At 43.0% G+C, this 27118-nt stretch overlaps 2 protein-coding genes across 3 annotated transcripts in view; both read right to left on the minus strand.

The window, feature by feature from the left end:
• RRM1 (ribonucleotide reductase catalytic subunit M1) overlaps positions 1-19830 on the minus strand; it is a 42802-nt gene extending 22972 nt beyond the window's left edge. Inside the window, 7 exon segments of the mRNA NM_001132540.2 lie at positions 2649-2811; positions 3071-3110; positions 5013-5072; positions 7179-7279; positions 8483-8660; positions 12602-12690; positions 19607-19830. Of these exon segments, the coding sequence (NP_001126012.1) occupies positions 2649-2811; positions 3071-3110; positions 5013-5072; positions 7179-7279; positions 8483-8660; positions 12602-12690; positions 19607-19625 (650 nt within the window). The 5' untranslated portion in view covers positions 19626-19830.
• Positions 19831-21438: 1608 nt separating this feature from the next.
• The window catches only part of STIM1 (stromal interaction molecule 1), a 231508-nt gene continuing 225828 nt past the window's right edge, over positions 21439-27118 (minus strand). For both annotated transcript variants that reach the window (XM_002822174.4, XM_009246755.4), the window contains one exon: positions 21439-23363. In XM_002822174.4, coding sequence (XP_002822220.2) covers positions 22847-23363 — 517 coding nt within the window. In that variant the 3' untranslated portion in view covers positions 21439-22846. The remainder of the gene's footprint in view (positions 23364-27118) is intronic.

Raw genomic sequence — 27118 nt, forward strand, 5'->3', positions numbered from 1 at the left:
TTTAAAGTAAATTTAGTGTGCACAATGTTTGTACAGTCTACAGTCATCAGTAATGTACTAGGCCTTCATATTCTTTTGTTTTGTTTTGTTTTTTGTTTTTAAGATAGAGTTTCGCTCCTGTTGCCCAGGCTGGAGTATAGTGGTGCGATGTTGGCTCACTGCAACCTCCACCTTCCAGGTTCAAGCAATTATCCTGCCTCAGCCTCCCAAGTAGCGGATTGCAGGCGCCTGCCACCATACCCAGCTAATTTTTGTATTTTTAGTAGAGACAGGGTTTCACTATGTTGGCCCTGTTGGTCTTGAACTCCTGACCTCGTGATCCACCTGCCTCGGCCTCCCAAAGTGCTGAGATTACAGGCATGAGCCACCGCGCCCAGCCAGGCCTTCATATTCATTCACCACTCACTCACTAACTCACCCATAGCAATTTTCAGTCCTACAAGCTCTATTCATGATAACTGTCCTATACAGATGTATCATTTTTTATCTTTTCTTTTTTTTTTTTTTTTTTGGAGATGGAGTCTCGCTCTGTTGCCCAGGCTGGAGTGCAGTGGTGCGATCTTGGCTCACTGCAACCTCTGCCTCCCGGGTTCAAGCAATTCTCCTGCCTCAGCCTCCCAAGTCGCTGGGACTACAGGTGCACACTGCTATGCCTGGCTAATTTTTTTATATCTATATTTTTAGTAGAGACAGGGTTTCACCATGTTGCCCAGGCTGGTTTCGAACTCCTGAGCTCAGGCAATCCGCCCGCCTCGGCCTCCCAACATGCTAGGATTACAGGCGTGAGCCACCGCGCCTGGCCCATTTTTTATTTTTTATCTTTCATAGGGTACTTTTACTGTGATATGTTTGGATACACAAATACTTACCATGGTAATACAAAGGCCTACAGTATTCAGTACAGTAACATGCTACACAGGTTTGTAGCCTATGAGCAGCAACAGGCCATGCCATATATCCTATGTGTGTAGTAGGCTATACCATCTGGGCTTACATAAGTACACTGTAGAATGTTTGCACAAGGAAATCACCTTACAACACATTTCTCAGAATATATCCCCATCATTAAGTAATGCATGGCTGTAGGTTAAGACTTAATTTTCTAACAGCTAAAGTACAGAAACGTAACTGATTGATGTATATTGAACTTATATCCAGATATTTTGCTGAAATCTTTTATTTCTAATAATGTGTCTGCAGATGCTCTTGAGTTTCCTATGTAAAAATCATTTCTTCGAATCATTACAGTTTTGTTCCCTGATTTCCAATCTTTTCTTTTTCTTATTTTACAATGCTGGCTCAGGCCTCCACTACCATACTGAAAAAAGAGATGATACATCTAGGTTTTTAGTGGATAACTTTTGCCAAATTAAGGAAGTTATTTTCTTTTTTTATTATTATTATTATACTTTAAGTTTTAGGGTACACGTGCACAATGTGCAGGTTATTTTCTATATCAATTTTGCTAAAGTGTTTATTACGAAAGAGCATTAAACTGCATAAAATGTTAATGCAATGAATTACATTAATGTATTTTTTGATGTTACCATGTTCTTGAATTCCTGAAACAAACCAACTTGATAATGGCATATTATTTTTTTTAATGTATTACCAGACTGTTAGTGTTCCTTTTCTCAACAAATGGCATCATGATTAGTCCTGTTACTTACTGTATCCATAAATGCAAGAACCATTCTTGAGCCATATTCTGTCAATTTAACCGCCTACATATCTTTTATATATATTTTTATCTTAATCAAGGTATCACTCTGTTGCCCAGGCTAGAGTGCAGTGGCATAATCATGGCTCACAGCAGCCTTGAACTTCTGACCTCAAGTGATCTTCCCACCTCAGCCTTCCAAAGTGTTGGAATTACAGATGTGAGCTAACATGCTTGGCCCTAAATATCTTTTGATCTATCTGCTTCTGTCAATTTCTACTTTCACCTCCCTAATCTAGACTACCACAATTTCTTATATAAACTGCTATAAGAGTCCCCTAACTGGTTCTTGGCACTTACTTTCTTTTTAAAACAACCTTATTGAAATATAATTCACACCCGGAGTGGTGGCTCATGCCTATAATCCCAGCACTTTGGGAGGCCAAGGCGGGTGGATCACCTGAGGTCAGGAGTTCAAGACCAGCCTGACCAACATGGTGAAACCCCATCTCTACTAAAAATACAAAAATTAGCTGGGTGTGGTGGCGGGCACCTGTAATCCCAGCTACTCGGGAGGCTGAGGCAGGAGAATTGCTTGTACCCGGGAGGCACAGGTTGCAGTGAGCCGAGATCGCGACACTGCACTCCAGCCTGGGTGACAGAGTAAGACTTTGTCTCAAAAAAAAAAAAGAAATATAATTCACAAATAATATAATTCCCCATTTAAAGTGTACTACTCAATGGCTTTTAATATACTCATAGAGTTGTGTAACCATCACCACAATCCAATCAATTTTAGAACATTTTTGTTATAAGCATTTGCTTTTTCTCCAATTCATTTACCACATTACAGTCAGAGATCTTTCCAGAATCTAAATCTCATTTAATCAGAGTAGGCAGCTATTAAAAGTTCATTAAATTATTTTTTATGTGATGAACTGCCCAGTTTCTTCAGGTCAAGGTTTATTTCCCTACTCAAAACACCTACCTAGAAAGTTGTGGGCGGTTGGTACCAGCATTGAAGAGAGTGGGTGAAGCATGAGTAAACCACCTCTCAGAAAGAAGATTATATGTCTCAATTGCTGCATCAATGTCTTCTTTGTGGATCCCAACAGATACTCTCATCAACATATGTTGTGGTCTTTCAGCCACTATAGACAAAAGAGGAGTTTTGACATGATGAGATGTCAGAAAAAGTAGGTTGAGATACGTATTTGAATTTTAGAAAAGGATACCAAAAGGAAACTAGAAAAACTTTATACTAATAAACAGGACAATTATCCACAAACTAAACCTAAAGTCCAAAATGTTATCTAGAGTCTAAGTAGGAATATTAAGACTTATAGCTCAAGGCTATACATTCAATATAATGAGTAGAAAATGTAACACACAAACATGTTCATTTCTCACCTTTTCCATTGATCTTCAACAAATAAGACCGCTCTAGCGTCTGGAAAGAGAGAAACAACAAAAAATCTTCAGAGCACCGTTTTTAAAGATGCAGTGGATATATCACCCACAATAAGGCAATCTCTTTAAATCTTCGCCATTTCTATAAAATTTCAAATGAAAAGAATAGCACATTTACTCTTCCTAGCTTCATCTGGAACATTATCATTGGCAGTTTTTTTTTTCTTTTTTTTGAGACGACGTCTCACTGTGTCGCCCTGGCTGCAGTGCAGTGGCACGATCTCGGCTCACTGCGAGCTCTGCCTCCCGGGTTCATGCCATTCTCCTGCCTCAGGCTCCCGAGTAGCTGGGACTACAGGTGCCCACCACCACGCCCAGCTAATTTTTTTTTTCTATTTTTAGTAGAGACAGGGTTTCGCCATGTTAGCCAGGATTATCACTGGCACTTTTTTTAAAAAAAAAATTTTAAAACGTTTTGTAGAGACATGGTCTCCCTGTGTTGCCCAGGCTGGTCTCGAACTCCTAAGCTCAAGGAATCCTCCCATCTCAGCCTCCTCACTGGCACTTTTGTTTCGGCAGAGACTGCATGAAAATTTCTAGAAAAAGCCAGCTCTATACACATTAACAGCAGAAGTTGTAGTATTCATCATCATCATCATCAACTTCACAACAGCTAACACTTAAAAAGTGCCTGTAACAGACTAGGCACTGATCTAAGCAACATATACACTCATTACACTCATTTAATCCCCTGAAGACTCCTCATGGGGATTAAATGAGCAACATATACATCAGGGATTCCTCAGGGGATTAAATGAGTGTATATGTTGTTTAGAGCAGTGCCTAGTCTGTTACAGGCACTTTTTTTTTTTTTTTTTTTTTTGAGACAGAGTCTCACTCTGTCACCCAGGCTGGAGTGCAGTGCCACGATCTTGGCTCACTGCAACTCTCCTGAGTATAAGCAGTTCTCCTGCCTCAGCCCCCCAAGTAGCTGGAATTACAGGCATGCACCACCATGCCCAGCTAATTTTTGTATTTTTCAGTAGAGAGTGCATTTCGCCAAGTGGCCCAGGCTGGTCTCAAACTCCTGACCTCAGGTGATCAGCCCACCTCGGCCTCCTAAAGTGCTGGGATTACAGGCGTAAGCCACCACGCCCAGCCTGTTATAGGCACTTTAAATTGAAATTTAAACTAAATTGGCCGCAGTGGCTCACGCCTGTAATCCCAGTGCTTTGGGAGGCCAAGGTGGGTGGATCACCTGAGGTCAGGAGTTCAAGACCAGACTGGCCAACATGGCGAAACTCCGTCTCTACTAAAAATACAAACATTAGCTGGGCGTGGTGGTGTGTGCCTGTAGTCCCAGTCACTCAGGAGGCTGAGGCAGGAGAACTGCTTATACTCAGGAGACGGAGGTTGCAGTGAGCCAAGATCACGCCACTGCACTTGAGCCTGGTCGACACAGTGAGACACAGTCTCAAAAAAAAAATTTTTTTTAATTAAATTTGTTGTTGAAATTTTATATTCTCCCCATTCTAAAAAGGAGGAAACAAGCACAGAGAGATTAAATAACTTGCTAATAAGAAATAGAGCAGAGACTGGAATTCAGGTGGACACTGACATTCATGTTCTCAGTCACTACACTATACTATACTGCCTATCAAGGCAAAAATACTTAGAATGTTATGAAATACTTATGGTAATTTATCTGCATAACTCCTCAGGTAATCCAGAAGTAATATGTGGAAAATTCAAAAATTGCAAATAGATAAGCTACCTTTGCCTTAATTCAAACCACCACTGCTACCTTAACCCCACTAATTCCCCAGGTCCACCTCAACTCCAAACAACTTATGGCCTTGATAACTGTCACCAAAACGTAAACAAAATCCTGTATTTCATGATTTAAGTACAAATCCCCACATACTTGAAACCCATTACTTACCTTAAAGCCGAAGTAATTGTAAGAGAAATCTCGGTCATAGATAATAGCAGAATTCAGGCGCTGATAGGGGTGAAAAAGAACCCATAATTAAATAAAAATAATTACTTATTTTCACAAAATCTGTTATCTCTCAGCCCTGACTCCAGAACTAAAATCAACACAGGATACAATGAGATAACACTAAGTATTATTACTGTAGAATAGAAGTCCATCTAACATTCTAAAAAAAAGAAACAATACATATAAATTAAGTATCCTAATTAGGTTTAAAAACATGTATATGAAAACACTAGAAGATAATACATAAATATATGTTGTGAGATTAAATATGATTTTCCAAACTTTTACTATTATGTTTATAGTATGTTTTGAAGGGGGGAAAAAACTTGAGCATAAATGGGACTATATTATCATCCTTAAACATGTTTTTAGATTGGCTATTAATCCAAAAGTATTGGTACCACATATTTACTAATATATATATTTATTTTAAAAGCTAGCCTACCTCAAACTGCATATAACAGTATATACAATAAACAATGACAGGAAGCAGGCTTACATTAATTCTGAGGCTCTTCAAAATCTATGGCCCTTTAACAAGTTTCCAACAAAGAACTATTGTAACAGTAAGATTTTATAGCATAACTGGTCATTATTACAGAGCTTTTGTAGGCTACAAAGCCATTCAGAGGAAAATAAAAGCAATAACGTACAAATAATCATTTTGGATAGAAAAAAAGGAGCCAGGTTTTCAAAATACTAACAGTGTTTCTACATAATGATCCATATCTAAGGACTAGAAAAACCTATACGAAAGCTTGCTTTCCTCTTCTCTTAAAATTTTAAGGTCATCTTTGTTGCCAAAGGCAGGTATGGGCCCAGTATGAATATTAGAGAACTGAAATACTTGACTATCAATAGGTATATTTTTAGACACAGGTTTTGCTGTTGCTGCTGCTGTATTTTTGTCTTCAACTTGTCTTCAATATTACACAAATTAACAACACACAAACAACTCAGTTTTCTCCTAGTCTCTTTAACATCAGATACATGTTTAGAGAGACAGTCAATTAATCATTCTTTTTTTTTTTTTTTCTTTTTGAGATTGAGTCTCGCTCTGTTGCCCAGGCTGGAGTGCAGTGGCCCAATCTCAGCTCACTGCAAGGTCCGCCTCCCAGGTTCACGCCATTCTCTTGTCTCAGCCTCCTCAGTAGCTGGGACTACAGGCGCCAGCTACCACGCCCGGCTAATTTTTTGTATTTTTAGTAGAGACAGGGTTTCACTGTGTTAGCCAGGATGGTCTGGATCTCCTGACCTCGTGATCTGCCCGCCTCGGCCTCCCAAAGTGCTGGGATTACAGGTGTGAGCCACCGCGCCCGGCCTAATCATTATATTACCTAAAGTTAAAACTGGTCTCTAATCTGTCCAGATATACATGGTAAATAAATCCTGTGTGTAAAAGGGCTGGCTAAGCTACATCTTTTCCCTTCTGTCCTCTAGCATCTAGTTAAGAAACAAGTTCAAACACAAGTGGATAATTTTTAAGTTGCTGAGCATGAGCTTGTAAAATTTTGCCTGAGCAACCTTTTTGGGAGTCAGTTTGGCAATGCCTATCAAAATTTTGAATTCACATACACATTGGCTCAGCAATTCTACTGAAGGTATTTATCTTACAGATATATTCATCTATGAGCAAAACACCTACCATAAAAGAATATTCACTGCAGTGAAAAGACAAAAAACAAATATTGATCACTAAAGGAATTCTTACACATACATACAATGACAATATATCTGCAAAATGGAACATTATACAACTGTTATAAAAAATGGGTAAATTCATAAAGGCTGATATAGAACAAACAAGATATACTTACAAGTGAAAAAAGTATCAATGAAAACAGTATGCACAGTACAGTACCACTGAAAAGAAAAATATGTATGTACACACATACAGATGTATGCACACACATGTATGTACAAAATAGCTCTGGAAAAATACATTTTAAAATGATAAAGTTGTTTCTAGAGAGGAAAATCAGGAATCAGGGTAGGAAACGGAATTAGTATTTACCTGTATCTTTTGTAGTGTTTAAATTTTCTAAAATGTGTGCATTATTAAAAAAGACTCTCAAAAAATTTCCACCAGAAAAGTGTTATACATACATCTTTATTGGCCAGAACAATATCCAATGTTGACTTGGCCACCATGGGAGAGTGTTTGCCATTATGTGGATTTATGTAGTTATAGAGGTCTTCCATCACATCTAAAAAATACAACAAAAAATGAAAATACATCAAGACCACTTAACAGCTAATTCAATCTTTAGGTAATAGTTGAAAACAGTGGTTCTCAACCCTTTTTGTCATCTCAACCCACCTCAATGGCATATAAAGTGCTCAATAAACACACATACGTTGAAGAAATATGTAATGCCTCATTTAAGGAAACAATCTTCTAGGATTAAAGTGATTATAAGCTCTTGCAGTTTAAAATAGATTCCTGGGCCGGGCACGGTGGCTCACGCCTGTAATCCCAGCACTTTGGGAGGCCGAGGCGGGTGGATCACGACGTCAGGAGATTGAGACCATCCTGGCTAACACGGTGGAACCCGTCTCTACTAAAAATACAAAAAATTAGCCGGGCATGGTGATGGGCGCCTGTAGTCCCAACTACTTGGGAGGCTGAGGCAGGAGAATCACTTGAACCCGGGAGGCGGAGGTTGCAGTGAGCCGAAATCACACCATTGCACTCCAGCCTAGGTGATAAGAGCAAAACTTTATCTCAAAAAAAATTAAAAAATTTAAAAAAGAGAGAATAAAAAACTTAAAGAACAAAGATCCATCAACCTTTTTATGCAGCAGATAGGCAGCATGGAGAAATAGGAAATTGTAGTCTGCTCTTTCCCACTAATTTACATATTTGCTATTTATTTATTTATTTATGAGACGGAGTCTCACTCTGTTGCCCAGGCAGGAGTGCAGTGGCACAGTCTCAGCTCACTGCAACCTCCGCCTCCCGGGTTCAAGCAATTCTCCTGCCTCAGCCTCCCGAGTAGCTGGGATTACAGGCCCCCACCACCACACCCAGCTAATTTTTTGTATTTTTAGTAGAGACAGGGTTTCACCATGTTGGCCAGGCTGGTCTCAAACTCCTGACCTCAGCGATCCACCTGCCTTGGCCTCCCAAAGCACTGGGATTACAGGCGTGAGCCACTGCATCTGGTCTATTTTATAATTTTAGATTTTTCTTAAAACGTAGAGATGGGGTTTCGCCATATTGCCCAGGCTGGTCTCAAACTCCTGGACTCAAGCGATTTGCCTGCCTTGGCCTCCCAAATTGCTGGGATTCGAGGTGTAAGCCACCCCATCTAGCCATATTTGCTTCTTTAAACAGTCAAGATTTATTTCTAGTACCCTTATTACTTTTCTGAGAGTACTAAATTTTTACTTTTTCACCCCAGACTTACCACTGAACACTTTCTTTGTTTCTTTGTGCAAGTTAGAGACAGCGATCCTGGCTGCCAGGATAGCATAGTCAGGGTGCTTAGTAGTCAAGGTTGCAGCTGTTTCAGCAGCCAAAGTATCTAGTTCCACTGTGGTGACCCCACTGTACAAGCCTTGGATTACTTTCATGGTGATCTGAGCCTACAAAAATAAAACCAAGAATTACTTGAGCTTTCCCAAGAAACAATAGCTTCCTTAAAAGAGTAATTAAGAAAACCATCATGGCCAGGTGTGGTAGTACACGCCTATAGTCCTAGCTACCCAGTGGCTGAAGTGAGGGGATCACTTAAGCTTAGCAGTTCATGATACTATTAAAAAAAAAAAAAAAGCCAAGCGTTGTGGCTCACACCCATAATCACAGCACTTTGGGAAGCCAATGTGGGAGAATGGCTTGAGTCCAGGAGTTCGAGACCAGCCTGGGCAAGCTAGGAAGACCACCCTGCCCCGCCCCCCATCTCCACAAATAAAAAAATTAGCTGGGTGTGGTGGTACACACCTGTGATCCCAGCTACTCGGGAAGCTGAGGCTGCAATGAGCTGTGATTATGCCACTGCACTCCAGCCTGGGTGACAGAGTGAGACCCTGTCTCAAAAAAAAAAAAAGGAAAGAAAAAAAGAAAACAATCTAATTCACATTACAATAAAAACCACAGGTTGGGCACAGTGGCTCACACCTGTAATCCCAACACTTTGGGAGGCCGAGGTAGGAGGCTCACTTGAGCCCAGGAGTTTGGGACAAACCTGAGCAATATAATGAGACCCCATCCCTACTAAAAATAAAAAAATTAGCTAGTCATGGTGGTAAGTGCCTGTGGTTGCAGCTACAAGGTAAGCTGAGGTGGGAGGATTGCTTGTGCTGAGGAAGTCAAGACTGCACTGAGCTATCTATGATCATGGCACTGCACTCCAGCCTGGGTGACACAGTGAGACCCTGTCTCAAACAAAGAACAAGACAACTTACTTCTCTGAAAATTTATCTTTCAGAATGGTGGGCAGTGGGAAACTTAGTAATGAGAATGCATAATCCAGCAGAACTATCAGAAAATGTATACTACATATAAAATGAAGGTGTCATTAAAAAAAATCTAAGTATAGCCTTTAAATAGATTAGTCTCACAGGGAAATAGCTGAAAACATACTAATGATTCTATATTTCCCTATTTTTCATTCAAATTCTCCCAACAGACTGATTCTATATGAGGGTTTCCCCATCTTTCATTCAGATCCTCCCTAAGTGATCAGGGCTCCAGCTCCATACTTACTTTTCTCAAATTCCATATAAGGGTAAGTACAGAAAAGCAAATGAATCAAACTTTAATCAGGCCAATTAAAGGAGACAGAAGTATAAATTAGGTTTAGGGCTGAGTCATGATAATTTAATGACAACTTTCTTTAGCACTTCACAAATTACAAAGTGCAACCTCCGCCCCTGAGGTTCAAATGATTCTCAACCAAAGTTGATAAGTAATTATCAACTTTGATAATCTCTGACATTTCACAATCACTTTGTGAGATGATTATTGCTATACCTATTTTACATGAAGAACCTGAGGCTCAGGTTACTGGGACTTGCCCAAGGTTATATTATTATACAAGTCTTCTGGCCCCAATCCCATTAAACCTCACTGCATTTCACTGTTTTCAAGGCCACATTATAAGTTCCAGTTTTTAAGACAGCTAATGCACAAGGTATTAGCATACATTTTTAAGAAAAGCAAATTCTAAGTTGTGAGTGGTTTGTTTATTGAATCTTTAAGAAACCGCTTAATCCAACAGAAAATAAATGTATTTCCCAGCTGAACAATGCGTACCCCCTCAAAAAAAGACACATATGTGTGTAACTATTTTAACAGTCTGCAATCTATTCTAATTATAATATAGCTAAGCCCAAGTTGCTCCTGATCACTTTCTTCCCAGATCCAGCAGATAAGGTGTGTTCAGTATAAGAGCAGTGAAGTCTTCTAAATAGTTTCTAGAGCAATATGGCAAACAATTAGAACTCAGAATAAAATACCATCTGTGTGCTAACTGTGCCAGATCTAACAGCACACAGTTTTTCTTTTTTTCTTTTTGAGACAGGGTCTCATTCTGTGGCCTGTGCTGGAGTACAGTGGCACAATCTCAGCTCACAGCAACCTCAATCTCCAGGGCTCAAGCGATCCTCCCACCACCAAGTAGCTGGGACTACTGGTATGCGCCACCACACCCAACTAATTTTTTTTTTTTTTTTTTTTTTTTGTAGAAACAGGGTTGAGGGCAGGCATGGTGTGGCTCACACCTGTAATCCCAGCACTTTGGGAGGCCAAGGCGGGCAGATAACTTGAGGTCAGGAGTTCAAGACCAGCCTGGCCAACATGGCAAAACCCTGTCTCTACCAAAAATACCAAAAAAAAAAAAAAAAAAAAAAAGCATGGTGGCACATGCCTGTAATCCCAGCTGAGGGAGGCTGAGGCACAAGAATCATTTGAACCCCAGGGGTGGAGGCTGCAGTGGGCCAAGATTGCGCCACTGCACCTGGGGAGTTTCACCATGTTGCCCAGGCTGGTCTCAAACTCCTGAGCCCAAGCAATCCGCCCACCTCAGTCTCCCAAAGTGCTGGGATTACAGATGTGCACCAACAGTTTTTCAACAGAATCTACCCTAAGAAGTTTGAGGATGCTGCAACACTCCTGCGCTCTAAAATGTACTACTGCATGAGGCAATAGAACATGTAGGAGTCAAGAGACCTAGGTGCTTCTCCCTACACTCCCACTAACTTAAGTCACTCCCCTCTCTCTTTGGAACTTTCTTATCTATAAACCAAAGATGAAATGGGATGGACTCTTAGGTTCATTCCAGTTGTAACATTCTACTATTCTAATTATTGCCTAAGTCCTCAATATAAAAGAGACTTTACAATAAACATATTTTCAAGATACATAAAATCATTTTCTCTTGACCAAACTTACTTTGGTCAAGTGGCTAATTAGATACATGTCAAGCACTGAGGATATCACAAGAATAAGATACACAGCCTATCCTCAATTCTAGGAGAAGACAAAGATCTATAATTAATTTCCATACTATATGATTAAAGCTATGAGATGAGCACAGGTTTTACAGCAGTACAGATAAGATACCTAAATAAGGAGACGGAAATATGGGTGGATTTGAAAAAAAGAATTCTTAGAGATTCTCATTTAAGGAAGATCATTTTAGAAGTCAGGTGGAAGACGAGTTTGAAGAGGGTAAGATTAGAGGAAGTCCAGGACACTGCAGAGACCACAGAAAACAGTCCAGATAACTGATGATGAGAGTCTAGAATATAGGAGTTATAAAGGATAAGGAGAAAAGCAGAGCAACTCGTTTATGAATAGTTTGTTCTTGACTTAAATATTGTCCATGAAATCTACTTTATATTACTTAAATCTTTTTACATAAATAACAAAAAACAAATTTTAAACCAGTCCCTACCTAAATAACCACAATTCCAAAACAAGCTTTACTCTAGGCTTTCCTTTTTTTTTTGAGAGGGAGTCTCGCTCTGTCGCCCAGGCTGGAGTGCAGTGGCACGATCTCGGCTCACTGCAACCTCTGCCTCCCAGGTTCAAGTGATTCTCCTGCCTCAGCCTCCCAAGTAGCTGGGATTACAGGCGCCCGCCACCAGGCCCGGCTAATTTTTGCATTTTTAGTAGAGACGGGGTTTCACCATGTTGGCCAGGCTGGTCTTGAACTCCTGACCTCAGGTGATCCGCCCACCTCAGCCTCCCAAAGTGCTAGGATTACAGGCGTGAGCCGCTGCGCCTGGCCTAGGCTTTTCCACTAATGAATAAAACAATTTACTCAAGGAAATATCTGATATTAAACGTTAATATCAAATTTTCCTCTTTACTCACATTCATAGTTCTCTGAAAAGTGAGAACTCACAGGACAGAACCAAAATTAAGGAAAAAAAATGTGTTAAGCAATGAATTCAAATCTTATATCAAAGGGCATAGCCAGAATACCAAAGTATATCAGGTGAGTGAAGGTCCAGGGATAAGAGACAAATGGAAAGAAACACATGAAAACAAGGAACCCAAGATAAAAACCATATTTACTTACAGGATCAACAAAATCCATATTGAGTCCATAGCAAAGCTTCTGGATTCGAGATGTAATTTTGTCAAACATAACTCGCTCTTGGCGGCCATCTAAAGAATCAAATCATGTTAGCAATTATTAAATTCATGTTAGCAATTATTAAGACTACAATGTCAAAGAATCAAATGTAATTAACATGTAAATTGACCAACATGAAGTGCTATTTCACAGAAAGGATTCAGGCCCCCTCAAAAGATTCATGAAGAGATTGTTTCTCTGATGTCACCTTCAAAGAGTATGAATTCTATACAGACAGACATTTACAGATAACTTCCTAAATTTTTCCCCCATCCCACATGGCAGCCAAAATTACCCTTTAAAAGCTAAACTCAGAATCATATCATTACCTCCTTCAAAACTCCTAATAGTGGCTTATGATCTCCAGAATAGAAGTCAAAATTGTTAAAACAACCCACAGGCCAGGCCTGGTGGCTCACGCCTGTAATCCCAGCACTTTGGGAGGCCAAGGTGGGGTGGATCACCTGAGGTCAGGAGTTCGAGATCAGCCTGACCAATATGGTGAAACCCTGTCTCTACTAAAAATACAAAAAATTAGCTGGGTATGGTGGCGGGGGCCTATAATCCCAGCTATTCGGGAGGCCAAGGCAGGAGAATTGCTTGAACCCAGGAGGCGGAGGTTGCAGTGAGCTGAGATCACGCCATTGCATTCCAGCCTGGACAACAAGAGTGAAACTCCATCTCAAAAAAAAAAAAAAAAAATCCACAGAATCCTATACAACTCGTCCTGTGTACCCACTTCCCAATTTCACCTCCAACTCTCCCACCTTCCTTCCTATTCTACCTTGACAACCTGGCCTTCTTGCTGTATATCTCCTTTAGGTCTTTTGCTCAATGTCATCACCTTCTCAATGAGGCTTTCCCTGATGATTCCATTTTAAATTGCAATGCCCCAAATAGGAGACTTGCTCTTCTTATCCCCCTTCCCCTTCTGTGCTTTTTCTCCATAGCACTTACCCCATCTGACATACTATATATTTTACCTAATATTTTTCATGATTTTGGACTTAGATTGTATCTTTGTCCTTCTAAACAAAAAAGTCTTACTACTCTTAGTTTAACCTCAAATAGTAGCTCATCCGACCTTTATTTATTCTTACCAGGAATAGTGAATATATCCAACCACCAAACAGCCTTAACCTTAGACAAGCCACAAAACACAATCAGTCATTTCACAGATCTTCATCTGTAGAAAGGGGTTAATTATTATATCTATTTTACTTGCCTCATCAGTTTACTGTGACAATAAAATTAGATAAGGTAAAAAGTGCTTTTGTTGTAACAACTTTGGCATAGTTACAACTATATCTCATTATAAAATAAAGCTGCTCCTATGGGGAAAAAAAAATCACAGTATGTGATACACAATAGGCACTCAATAAATGTTAGTGTCTCACACTGATTTAGTTTTTGTCTCCTTTGTGCACCTACAATCCATTGTAACTATATATAGGCTGAGTATCCTTAATTCAAAATTCCAAAATCCAAAACACTCCAAAATCCAAAACTTTTTCAATGCCAACACAATGTTCAAAGAAATGCTCCTTGGACCATTTCAGATTTTGGATTTTCTGATTAGGGATGCCCAACCAGTAAGTATAATGTGAATATTCCAAAATCTGAAACAAATCCAAAATCCAAAACACTTCTGGGCCCAAGCATTTTGGATAAGGGATACTCAACCTGAAGTAACCAATAAGAAACATGTTAAATATGTTTACATTTGGCCCTCTCATTCACATCTGTATTCTCAAATTTAGTGCCTAGAACAAGGCAAGTTCTCAAACATTTGATGAAGAATAAATGAACAATAAGCCATCACTATTAACCCACTATCACTAGAACAAGTTGCTTTTTCTTCTACACTGATATGTTAGCCCCTCTCTTTCTGATCACCATTGTGATAATTTTCTGATCAGGCTCACATCTGCAGCATTTAACTCTGGAACGGGTTAAATTAACTGGCTGGCACTGGGACTGAAACCTCAGTGCTCTAGCAATTGGATAACTAAGCAGGCAGGTAACCACAAAGCAACATTAGCGTTCTGCAATTATACACGCAGTTGGGTGGAAAAGCAACTTAGCAAAAAGAAAATTCTACAACCGCCAGAAGTTCTGAAGTCAATCAGGAAACTGACAAAAAAAAAGTGCATTGGTAATTAATCTTAACTCACACTTGAGAATAGGAGGCAGACTAAAGATCTAAAGGTCCAATGACACATGGTTCTCTATTCTGTCATTCCACTTGGTCAGTTTTTCAAGCCAGATGTTGATTTTATCACATCACTAATCCCTGCTTCTCACTGCCTACATTATCCTCTTCTCTCAAGCAAAGCCTTTCTTAGTTTGGCCCCAGATCTCTTCAACTGTTCCCTGTGAAATATAAGTCCCAAGAGGGCTTCCCATTCCCATATCCACATCATTGCTTATACCTTACTCTGCCTAAAGGTTCCTCTTCCACCTTTCCATACATCTAACTCCTACTCACCCTCCAAATCTCACACCTCCATAAAACCTGCCTCAACCACTTTTAACTCACACTGACCTCTTCCTCTTTTAAAATCCTCTAGCCAGCCGGGCATGGTGGCTCATGCCTGTATTCCTAGCACTTTGGGAGGCCGAAGCAGGCGGATCACCTGAGGTCAGGAGTTCGAGACCAGTCTAGCCAACATGGTGAAACCCCATCTCTACTAAAAATACAAAAAAAAAAAAAAAAATTAGCTGAGTATGCTGGCAGGCGCCTGTAATCCCAGCTACTCAGGAGGCTGAGGCAGGAGAATTGCCTGAACCCGGGAAGCAGAGGTTGCAGTAAGCCGAGATCACATCACTGCACTCCAGCCTGGGCGACAGAGCGAGACTCCGTCTCAAAAAATAAAAAATAAAATAAAAAAATCCTCTAGCATACTAGTGTGACTTCTTCTTGGCTATAAACTGTCTTTCATTCTCCTCTCTTCAGGAAGACTTCCCTAATCCTGTAAAACCAACGATGCGTGCCTTTTCCACAAGATACAAACTTTCTAATTCCCTCTGCCGAGAATGGTCAGGCCACAGATCTCACATTACTAGCTCTTAATACTATTTAGAGTTCAGCTCAAATGTTGGCTTCTCAGAGAAGCCTTTCCTGGCTATCCAATCCAAGGTTATTTTCTCATTCATCTTTATCACATGATCCTGTTTTACTATCATCTCATTAATCAGTATCTGAAATTAACTGATTATTATGTTTATGTTACTTCTTATTTCTTATATACACTTAGCACTCCCACCCACACCAAGATGTCAACTCAATGAGAAATGTAATTTAGCTTTGTTCACTGCAGAATCTCTAATGCCTACAAACAGTTCCTAGCACAAAGAGGTGCTGAATAAATGCTTTATGAATAACTGAATGAATGGCCTCTACTGCCTATACTTTACCTATCAGAGTATTTATCATATTTTATCATATTACTTCTTTATTTGTCTATCTTTCTCAATTGATTGTAGGATCTTTGGAAGCTGGAACCATGTCTGCCTACTCATCACTGCAATCCCAGTGCACAGCACGGTATCCACACGGAGTTGTAAAATAATATAGCAGGCTGTGAATGGAATAGGTAGGAAGGAAGGAAGGAAGAAGGGAGGAAGGGAGGGAGGGAAGGGGAGGGGGAGGGGAGGGAGGGAGAAGGGAAGGAAGGAAGCAGGGAGGGAGGGAAGGAAGGGAGGGAGGGAGGGATAGGGAAAGAATCTGGAATAAAAGAAAGATTAGAGTGCAAATGGATGCTTTCAAAGACATTATTTCGTAAACATTTTATGTGTATCCACATATATACACGTATGTCTGTAAAATGTTTTGTTTTTTACTGTGAGTTACAATCCAAAGTTTTGAAAATACTACACTAAATTCCAAAACAGTTTACAACTCAGTTAGCTACTTTGTCATTTACTGCAATGGTTCTCAATGTTTATTTTTTTAACCATAATCTCCTTGAGGAATGATACTTTCCCATTAGGAAAAATAGCTCAAAATAGCAGATGAAAAAAACTCATCTACTATTCTATCTAATAATTTTCATATGGATTATTCCTAAATCCCTAACAATTTTAAGTTCTTTGAAGATAGAGCTGCCTTCTCCATTACTGCCCTCACAGTGTTTAGCAAGACATTAGCACATTCAGTAGGTACTTCAAAGTCAACTTCCAGTTGCCCTTGTTATTAAAAATAACAAAAACTAGCCGGGGGTGGTGGCGCACATCTGTAGTTCCAGCTACTGAGGAGGCAGAGGCAGGAGAGTCTCTTGAATCCAGGAGGCAGAGACTGCAGTGAGCTGAGATCACACCACTGCACTCCAGCCTGGGCGACAGAGCAAGACCCCATCTCAAAAAAAACTTAACAAAAACTATAGGAGTTAGTCTGCTATTCCACTGACATGCCAAACATAAGGGGGGACAAAAAAAGTCCAAAAAACCAAAAACCCTATGCATATTAAAAAACATTAAAATATAGAAACATAGAAATATTAAAAAAAAAAGAAAGAAACAAATCTAAGTACATGTTGTATATTAAGTCTTGCTGAATGCTACAATGGCAGAATCTACAGCATGAACCATCTGGATCAAATTGTGCTCTATGAAGGAATGAGAAACAAAATAAGCCCTGCTTTTTAGAGCTAGTTATAGCTAGCACTTTGTGGTTTTTTTTTTTTTTTTTTTTTTTTGAGACAGAGTGTCACTCTGTCGCCTAGACTGGAGTGCAATGGCACAATTTCAGCAACCTCTGCCTCCCAGGCTCAAGCGATTCACCTGCCTCAGCCTCCTGAGTAGCTGGGATTACAGGCGCAAACCACTACCGTCCAGCTAACTTTTGTGTTTTTAGTAGAGATGGGGTTCCACCATGTTGGCCAGGCTGGTCTCAAACTCCACACCTCAAATGATCCACCCGCCTCAGCCTCCCAAAGTGCTGGGATTACAGGCGTGAACCACCATGCCCAGCCACACCCGGCCAAGGTAGCACTTTTTAAACAAAAGTATTTAGAAGTAGACTCAAAAGGTTAAAAATTCAACACAGAGTTGAATTTTACCCATTCTGGTCATCTAAGTCCATACATTTTCAATTCATCTTTGTTACTGACTTATCATAGACCATCCTAAACATCTCTCCCATATCTAAAGATTTAAAAAATAGATGCTCAAGCCAGGTGCGGTGGCTCCCAGCACTGTAATCCAAGCACTTTGGGAGGCTGAAGTGGGAGGATTGCTTGAGCCCAGGAGTTCAAGACCAGCCTGGGCAACATAGCGAGACTCCTTCTCTAAAAAAATACAAATAAATAATAATGTAAAAAATAAAAATATAAAAATAGATGCTCAGCTCTCATTCTTATGAGTGGATCAATAAAAGTGCACTATGTATTTTGCTCTTTGGTCAGCTAAAATGTGAGCTAGGAAAATTCACAGAATGATGTTCTCAAGATACCAAAAACAAGAAGGGCCACTACTGTCCACGTTTCCAACTCTTGTCTGTAGTTAAACCAATCTGGACATTGGCTGTAGCTAAACCAAATCAACTACCTGCTTATTCACAGCATTCATCATGTCCTACATTTTGATACAATTATTTTCATTCATTCTTTAAGAATCTATTCATGTCAGGTCCTGTGCTAAACGTGAACAGAAAAGTCTCCATCTTGCTTGTATTCCCAGCACTTTGGGAAGCCAAGGAAGGGAGGATGGCTTGAGGCCAGGAGTTCAAGGCCAGACTGGGAAACACAGCAAGACTCCTTTAGTACCAGAAATTTTTAAAAATTAGCCACCCATGGTGGTGCATGCCTATAGTCCTAGCTACTTGAGAGGCTAAGGCAAGAGTATCGCTTGAGCCCAGGACTTCAAGGTTACAGTGAGCTATGATTACACCACTGCACTCCATCCTGGGTGACAGAGCAAGACTCTGTCTCAAACAAGTCTCCATCTTTGAAATGTTCACAGCCTAGAGGACAAAATAGAAACAACCAGTCGATTAACCAGTATTTACTAAGTGCCTACAATTTTGAAATAATTGTATTGCTTTAACAAAGGCAAGTAGGTTCAACTCAAAACTTGTTCATACATATCTCATGTGATTGTTAAAAGTATGTTGCTCTTGTTTTTCCAACCCGATTAAGCCTATTCCCAAGGCAGGGACTGTCTCCTCTTACAATCTCACAAAGCCAAGCAAAGGGCTGGGCACAAAGCAGGGACTCGGCAAGTCTAATGAAAAAGAACTGTTGAGAAAGAATACAAGTTCCTGACTCTTCCCAGTCCCCATCTTGTCAGAAGATGTCTCAGCCACCCTTCTCTGATTCAGTATCTCTTCCATGAAGGGAAAGGAACTCGAGGGTGCTGTCTGTCTGGGATCTGTTTTTGCCACCCCACACTCCTATCTTCACCCCACAAAAGAGATCAGTAAACTGACAAGTGCCTATGTAGGGTAAAGAGGCCCCCTCCTTCTTTCCTAGCTGCCCCCCCACCCTGTGCCTAAGACAGCTCACCAACCCCACGGTTTTCAAATCAAACTGTGTTGTCACCTATGGGTGACTTTCGGTCAGTCGCCGAAACCTCGCTCTGAGCGTCAGTTTCCTCATCTGTAATAAGCTAATAATCTCTCTCTCAGAGGATTGGAGACAGGAATAAAATAGTGCCTGGAAAGTGCTCGGCGTACGCAGTCACTACTCGATACAGGGTAAGTGTTATCCTTTTGAAAGGCGGCAGGATGACAAAGCCGAGGGGGCGCAGCCTGAAGGCCCGAAGGAGGTCCGGGGCAGGCTGACTGAAGACAGAAGGCCGAGCGGGCTGACAGGGCGGAAGGCCGCGGCGGGAAAGGCGGGAAAGGCGGGAAGCAGCGAAGGCGGGCGGGCAGGCGGGCTGGGCATCAGTCCGGCGGCGGCAGCCCGCATCCCCTCACCTTCCTTCTCGCCCACCTCGTCGCCCCCTCACCTCGCTTGATCACATGCATCGCAGCTAGTGGCTGAGGCTCTGAGGATCCAAGGCTGGACTGCGGCTCTAAAGCGCCGGCGGGATCGAGAAGGTGACAGAGTGGGAAGGGTTAGGTTCCAGGCGCTGCTCAGGGGCAAGAACTGGAGTTGGAGCCAGACAGCACTTTCTTCAGAGCAGAGGCGCAACAATCCAAATCCCCTTCCCGCGCCCGCCACCCGTGACGCACAAAGGGGCGCGACGGGGTTCGAATGACGTTACTCGACGCTGCGGCCCACGCCCGGGGTAGGTTTCGCAGACTAAGACAGGCGCCTTGTAGCCGCCATGTTGAGTCTGGGCAAGACCCAGAAGACTACGCCTCTCCCATGGGCCCCATTGGATATGTACATGAGCGGCGGAAATGCTGCTCTCCTGCCGCCATGTTTTGTGTGGGCAAGCCAAGTTCGGGACCCTTGGGGCCCTGGCGTAGCACCTAGAGCCCGCTGGGTCAGGCGCCGCCCCTCTCGCCTGCGCGTCTCCCCCGGAGGAAAGGCGGTTAATTTGTTATTTTTGAAATAACAAAACCTAACCGGCCGGAACGTTTTTCTTGCTCTGACATTTATTATAATAATCCTATCACTGCCGTCCGCTGTGGGCTCCAGCCTAGGCTCCACAGCCGTGGGCAGCTTGGAACCCCAAGGCTTTTAGATCGGCCAGAGGACTGACACTCTGGAAATGGAAGAAAACCGCGCAAGGCCAATGGCGTTTGGATTTTATCCTGACGCAAATCAGAGCCCTGAGAGAATTTTAAGCAGGGCAGGATCAATACCCATTTGCTTTTAGGGTTCTTCAGTGGTTGGTGGCAGAGACAGGGTATTTGCCTTGTGGAGGTAGGATGGACTTGGTGACTTAAAGTGGAGAATAAGAATAGATGAGAACCCTAATATGTAAGGCTGGTGTAGAAGCTTCTGATTTGGGCTACCCAAAGCGATCTTTATGAAATTTCATCTGTGGCATCTTTTCCCTAAAGCCTTTTCGTTGGTTTCTCACTGCCCTCCAGAAGCTGCCCAGGCTCCCTGTGAAGTAATTTCAAAAATCATGGAAAGTCATAAGTGAGCCTGTAATCGCAGCATTTTGGGAGGCTAAGGCGGGAGCATCATGTGAGGCCAGGTGTTGAGATAAGCCTGGGCAACATAGTGAGACCCCATTTCTACAAAACAGAAAAATTAGGCCAGCGCAGTGCTTCACTCCTGTAATCCCAGCACTATGGGAGGCCAAGGCGGGCAGATCATGAAGTCAGGAGTTCGAGACCAGCCTAACCAACGTGGTGAACCCCCCCCCCCCCCGCTAAAAATACAAAAAGTAGCCAGGCATGGTGGCACGCGCCTGTAATCCCAGCTACTCAGGAGGCTGAGGCAGGAGAATCGCTTGAACCCGGGAGGCAGAGGTTGCAGTGAGCCAAGATCGCGCCATTGCACCCTAGCCTGGGCAAGAGAGCGAGACGCCATCTCAAAAAAACAAAAAAAAAAGAAAGAAAAATTAAATAGATATGTTTTTTTAAAGTCGTAAGTGAAGTTACAGGATAGATAGTGTCAAGTTTACCCAGACATAGGGTTTCCCAATTTAGCAAATAAAAATGTGTCCCAGATACTGCATGAGAGAAAATTATACTTTAAAAACTGTTTATCTGAAATTCAAATTTAACTGCTCATCCTGCATTTATCTGGTAACCCTGCCCACAGAGCTTCTGGGTATGTGCATTCAAGTTTCATTTTCCCTGGGCAAAGCAAAGATTGTCTCTTCATCCCGTCATGCCACAGCACAGAGAACACAATGACAGTCAAAGCCAGCAGGGGTTAAAATCTCCTACATGCTTTATTGGACTTCAAAGAGTCTTATGAAATAACACAGAAAACCCCATTTGAGGGTGTCCAGGGGGTACAAGGCAGTCTGCAGCCTAGCACCCTCCTAAGACCAGCCCCAGGTGCACCCACCCCAGGCCCAAATAGGATCCCAGGATAAAGGCATGGCAGGGAGTGGGGCAGAGGGAAAATACCTTTACAGCCATAGCAAAAACAGGTAAGGGAGAGAGTTGTCTAGAGGGTGGGAAGGGTGGGGGGAAGTGGTCACACAGCCGCCTTCACCTATACCATCTTCCTCAGCCACCCCTTCCCCAAACTGGTTGTGTCCTTTTTGAGACTCTGGCCAAGGCTACAAAGTAACATGAAAATGGGATCTAACAAGGGGAATATGCAGCGTAGGCACTTGGGAAATGCAGATTACTTTTTTTCCTTTTAACCTGTTTGTCTTTTGGTTCAAAAAATGACAGCATCCTTGCCCAACAACTCCAGGGCTCCATAAGAGCCCTGTATCATGGCTGTGGCTCTCCTGGCCAGGGGAGCCACTTTTCCTGAGCCCCAGGGGTATTGATGTTTGGGGAGCTTTGGGGCAGCACCTCTTAGAGACAAACCCTCCTGCAGTGTGGGGGAGCAGGGGTAAGAGGGAGGCAGGTGTGGGTGGGAGAAGAGAGAAAAAGTGACTGCCTTATAACCTACAGATCTGACATCCACTCATGCTCCAATGAACAGAGGCCTCTTCCAACCCATCCCCAAGCCTAGCCTCTCTTTAAAAGTCTCTGGTGGGTTGTTCTCTGAGAATTGGTTTCACTCCCCCATGGACCCCTGGAGGCCTGAGTGAGATCTAGGATGAGGCTCCTTCTGACCCACAACAATACCAAAGAACAAACTCCAAAGATTAGGTCCTAGCCCCAGTCTGGAGCAAACAGAACCACTGTGAGTAGGGTGGAATGGATCTGAGGCACCCATGTCAGAAGCTACTCATCCTATCTTCCCTGCAACTGCTAGGGGAAGTTGGGGAGTGGTGGGAGGGAGAAGCCTGAAAGCAAGAGACAGAAACAAGAAACCAAACCTCAAAACTGGGACAGCAGAGACAGAAGCTGAACCCCAGAGGTGGAGCTGGGAGCTGAGGGAACAGCAACTAAGACATGCACTGAAGTGGAGAGGGAGTGACAGCAGCAGCCCATGGTTGGGAAGGAGGCAGGGCAGGCAGGCCATGGTGGTCAGTTAATAAATAATAATGAAGGACCCAAGGATGAGGGGGCAGGTATGTACAGTGCCCAGACCCCTGGACCAGCCCTTCCCATGCCCCACTCTTGGGGCCAGTTATCTTGAAGAAAGGGAGGGAAGGAGAGGCAGAACACCCAGGGAAGGACAAGCTGTCCCTTTACTGCCACCCCCATCCTGCCTACTTCTTAAGAGGCTTCTTAAAGATTTTGAGGGGAAACTTCTTCCGGCCTGGGCTGGAGTCTGTCTCCTCGCCAATAGAGCCATTATCCTCCTCAGCCACAGCCTTCTTGCCAGCCAGGTGGGGAATGCGTGTGTTTCGGCTGGCTTGCAGGGCTCGGCTGTCCCCAACTGGAGATGGCGTGTCTGGGTCTGGGGAACTGGGGCTGTGAGAACGGGAAGAATCCAAATGTGGAGAGCCACCAGGTGGGGCTGAGGGGCTCAGCTCCATCAGGCTGTGGGCCTTGTCCAGCCCATGGTTCAGCGCCAGTAATGCCTTCTTGGCCAGGGCAGGGCTGTCAGGCAGTTTCTCCACCAGAGACCCTGGGTGGACCCCCTCGATCAGCCGGTGGCTGCCATTGGAAGTCATGGCATTGAGAGCCTCATCTGCGGCACGGCTCATCTGAGGAGGTTTGGGAGCCACACGCTGGCGGTCACTCATGTGGAGGGAGGACTCCGAATCGGAATGGGTCAAATCCCTGCAAGACATGGGGCAGAGAGGAAGAAAGGGACATATATTGGATGAGGTGATGGGGGAAAGGTGAAGAGGAGAGAGGGACAACACGAGAAGACAAGGACAGGGTAGGAAAATGGGGATAGAGCGGCAGGAGAGAGAAATAGGATGAACAGGCAGGTGGGAAGGAGAGAGGAAAGAGGAGTAGACAGAAGTTGAGCAGCCATAAGTATAGGATAAGAGAGGAGGCAGGAGGAAGGAATGAGGATACATTGGAAAAGAGAAGGAAAAGGAGAGTAGAATTGTAGAGGAAGAAAAGCAAAAGGATAAGCAGGTAGAAGGGCCAAGAGAGAAAGACAAGAAAGGGAAAAGTGATAGGGAGGGAAGAAACAGACAAGAAACAAAAACAAATGTCATCATACCATCATCTGTCTGGCAAATGGTTTTCCAATACCTGGGCCCCACCAGTGGTGAACACTCTGGCTCTGAACTGGTGCAACCATAGGCTTAAATTCCACAGGCATCCTCCTCAATAAAATCTCTGCCTTCTCATAGCTGGCTATATTTCCTGGGACTCAATCTTAAGCTAACACAGAACCTACAGACTGCTCCGAGTCACCATTTTCCATGCCTTCCTCCCCCACTTACTCCTGTCACATCTTAGGATATTATCCAGTCTGGGTCAGGCCCCAAGGAACAGGGCACATGCAGTCAGTGGACCTGACCCAGGCTGGAGATGAGAAGGTTAGAACAGCCTTGCAAATAATCCTTCACCCACCCCAAAAGGCCAGGATGCTGCCTCTTCTAACCATCTCACAGGATTCAAAGGAGGTCATAGATAGGTATTGCAGAGTTCAAACCAAAGTCTGTGGTGCGGCAGGAAGGGTGGGGTCTCTTTCAGAACTCTGCTGACAGAGAATGTAGGGAGGCATAGAAAGACAGGATGTTGGCCTTTAAAGAGCAATGGATCAGAAGAGGTCTGGACTCCTGTGTGATCTTGGACAAGTCATCTAAACTTGCTAGTCCTTAACTTTGGCCCAGTGAAGATAATACCAATTCAATTTATCTTACAAGACTGTTTGGAGGATCAAATATGCTGGCAAAGCACTTGGAAATGTAGAAATTATTGTGGGAATGAAGATGATGAGGCTTTCCAAGCTGAAAGCCCTATGTAAGGGCCAGTCGCAAGAGGCTTTGCAAGGCTGAGTTATGGAGACATGCCACCGCACACTGGACATGCACACACACAGGCTAGTCTAGGAACCTGAGACCCTTTAAGGAGTTGGTGGTTGCTAAGACCATGAATCAATTCCAGATGCCACTCCTCCTGCTCTACAGACAAAAAGGTAGATATGGAGGTGCTCTCTCTGCCAATCCTGAATCCTCCTTCTGCCTTCCTAGAGGCCTGAGAACCTCAGCAAAAGCAGAGGAGAGAGCAAAGAGAAATGTTTAAACATCTGCTAGCCAAAGGGGAAGAGTCATGAGTGGAAAAGGAGACCACCATAGGACCTAGAAAGAAAGAGGCTGAGGGTCAGAAGTTAGAAAGGGTACCAGGCCCCTGAAACAGGCAAAAGCAGGGGGTTGGCTCATAGCTATTGTAGATTTAATTCTCAGTAGGAAGCAAATAACTAAGTAGCCACCCCATGGGCCAGTACCTTCCTGGACTCAGCAGGTAGCAGAAAACAATTCCAACTCAGCTTCCATTTACAAATACTGTTTTAGCCACATATTCTAGTATTTAAAAATATTCAGTCTCATATTTGGTTTCATATATCTGACACTGTCCTTGCTTCTAAACTTGTCTTTGTTTCTCTAAGCCCCAAGATGATCCTTTCCATATCTTGCCTTCTCCAAACACTATTATAAACCAATAAGCAAGGTGCCAAGGAAGTTCTGGGAAGCAATCACACTGAGAAAAAGGGTCCTCTAAGCTGAGGAAGTGAAGATTCTGGGATCCTACCCTCTCTAACACCAAGGAGGAGAAATCAGGAGGTTAGGGCCCTCCCAGCCTCACTTCTCCTGGACCAGACCCCTAGTCCGTCTTGATTCCTATCCATCTTTTTATTTATTTATTTATTGACAGGGTCTCGCTCTGTTGCCCAGGCTGGAGTACAATGGCGTGATCTCGGCTCACTGCAGCCTTGACCTCCCAGGCTCAAGTGATCCTCCTATGTAGCTGGGACCACAGGCATGTGCCACCATGCCCAACTAAATTTTTGATTTTTTTTTTTTGTAGAGACAGGGTCTCACTTTGTTTCCCAGGTTGGTCTCAAACTCCTGGGCTTAAGCAGTCCTCCCCTCTCGGCCTCCCAAAGTGCTAGGATTACAGGTGTGAGCCACTGCACCCAGCCTGATTCCTGTCCTTCTATGCCTCCCTCATCAACTAAAAGTTGGGACTGCCAAAGCAAGATAAGAACCTGGGAGGAAGCCTAGGGAGATATAGGAGGGAAAAGGCCCAGTGAGGCAGGCTCACTTCCCTCCCTGAATCACTGAGAACAATCAGGCCAGAGGTCCCTCCCCAAAGGCTGGGCTGCCTCGGACTCCCATCCCAAGCTACTGACCTTACTAGAGAGCCTGTTTGCCTTTAGAGATGATCCTCTGGTGCATGGTGCAAAAGAAAATTAAGTAGTGAACAGGCCAGGTGGATACAGGTACCTCTCCACCCTTCCTCCCCACTGCCCTCAGCTTAAACCTTGGAGCATGGAATTCACAGCATCCCCTAGTGTCCCCAACCCAATTTGATCCTCTCCATCTGTATTGGAAGGAGCAGTCTCCCTTCCTAGGCTTTTAGATGAAAATGAGAATGAGAATGGATATGAGTGGCTCTGCTGAGTAATAATCCTAGTAAGGGCAATCCCTTTGTGCAAGAGAAAGGAACAGCCCTCAAGCATAACTATCCAGAGGTTTAAGGGGCAGAGCTGAATAAATGGGTATCCAGAGTGAGATAGAACTAAAAAAAAGCAACAGAGTAAGCAGACTGCAGCCCAGAGGCCAGGGCTGGGCTGTGGTCACCATTTCAGAGATGAGAAGTACTTCCAGAGGGGAAGGACTTTCTGAAGGTCTCCTAAACTTGTTCCAGGCAAGGTCAAGGCTACTACCTCTGATTCTAGTCTACCATCTTGGGTATTAGCAAGAAAAGTCTCTGCAGCTGCCAGACAAAGCTGGGGAAGAAAAACCTTTCACCAATTATTTTCCAGTATACTTTTTGAGACCTTGTGAAAAGACAAAAATATCCAATGGAGTATTCTGGAATGGAAAGCCAAGTTCTAATCTGTGCTCTGCTCTCAACTAGCTGTGAGACCTGGAGGGAATTACTTACCCTTTTAGAACCTTAACTTACTGTTCTTAAAATGTATATTTTAATTCCTGCCCCACCTATAAACTCTTCTTGTCCAAAACCCCAAAACCTATGTCCCCTATCTTGGTTCCCGAATTCCATGAAGGATGCTACGTCCATTCAGTCACTCAAGCTATAAACCTGAGTGTCATACTAGATCCTCCCTTTCCTTCACCACTGTAGCCAGTTACCAAATTTATCATGTCTTTTTATCCCAAGGCCTCATTACCTCCCCTAGTGGTCTACTGGAATGTTTTCCAAATTCCTGCAGTCTTCCGCTTCCTTCCTTCACACAGCCACTAAAATGTTATTTCTAAAATGCAAAGGTGACTGATTCACTTTCTCTTAGAAACCCTTTTGTAATTCTCCATCTCCTAACGGGTAGAGGCCAAAACCCTTCCCTTTCGGAGCCTTCGTCATTCTAGCCTCACCTGTTTCTCCTT

The sequence above is a fragment of the Pongo abelii genome, chromosome 9 (genome assembly GCF_028885655.2).
Source record: "Pongo abelii isolate AG06213 chromosome 9, NHGRI_mPonAbe1-v2.0_pri, whole genome shotgun sequence".
NCBI classification, from domain to species: domain Eukaryota; kingdom Metazoa; phylum Chordata; class Mammalia; order Primates; family Hominidae; genus Pongo; species Pongo abelii.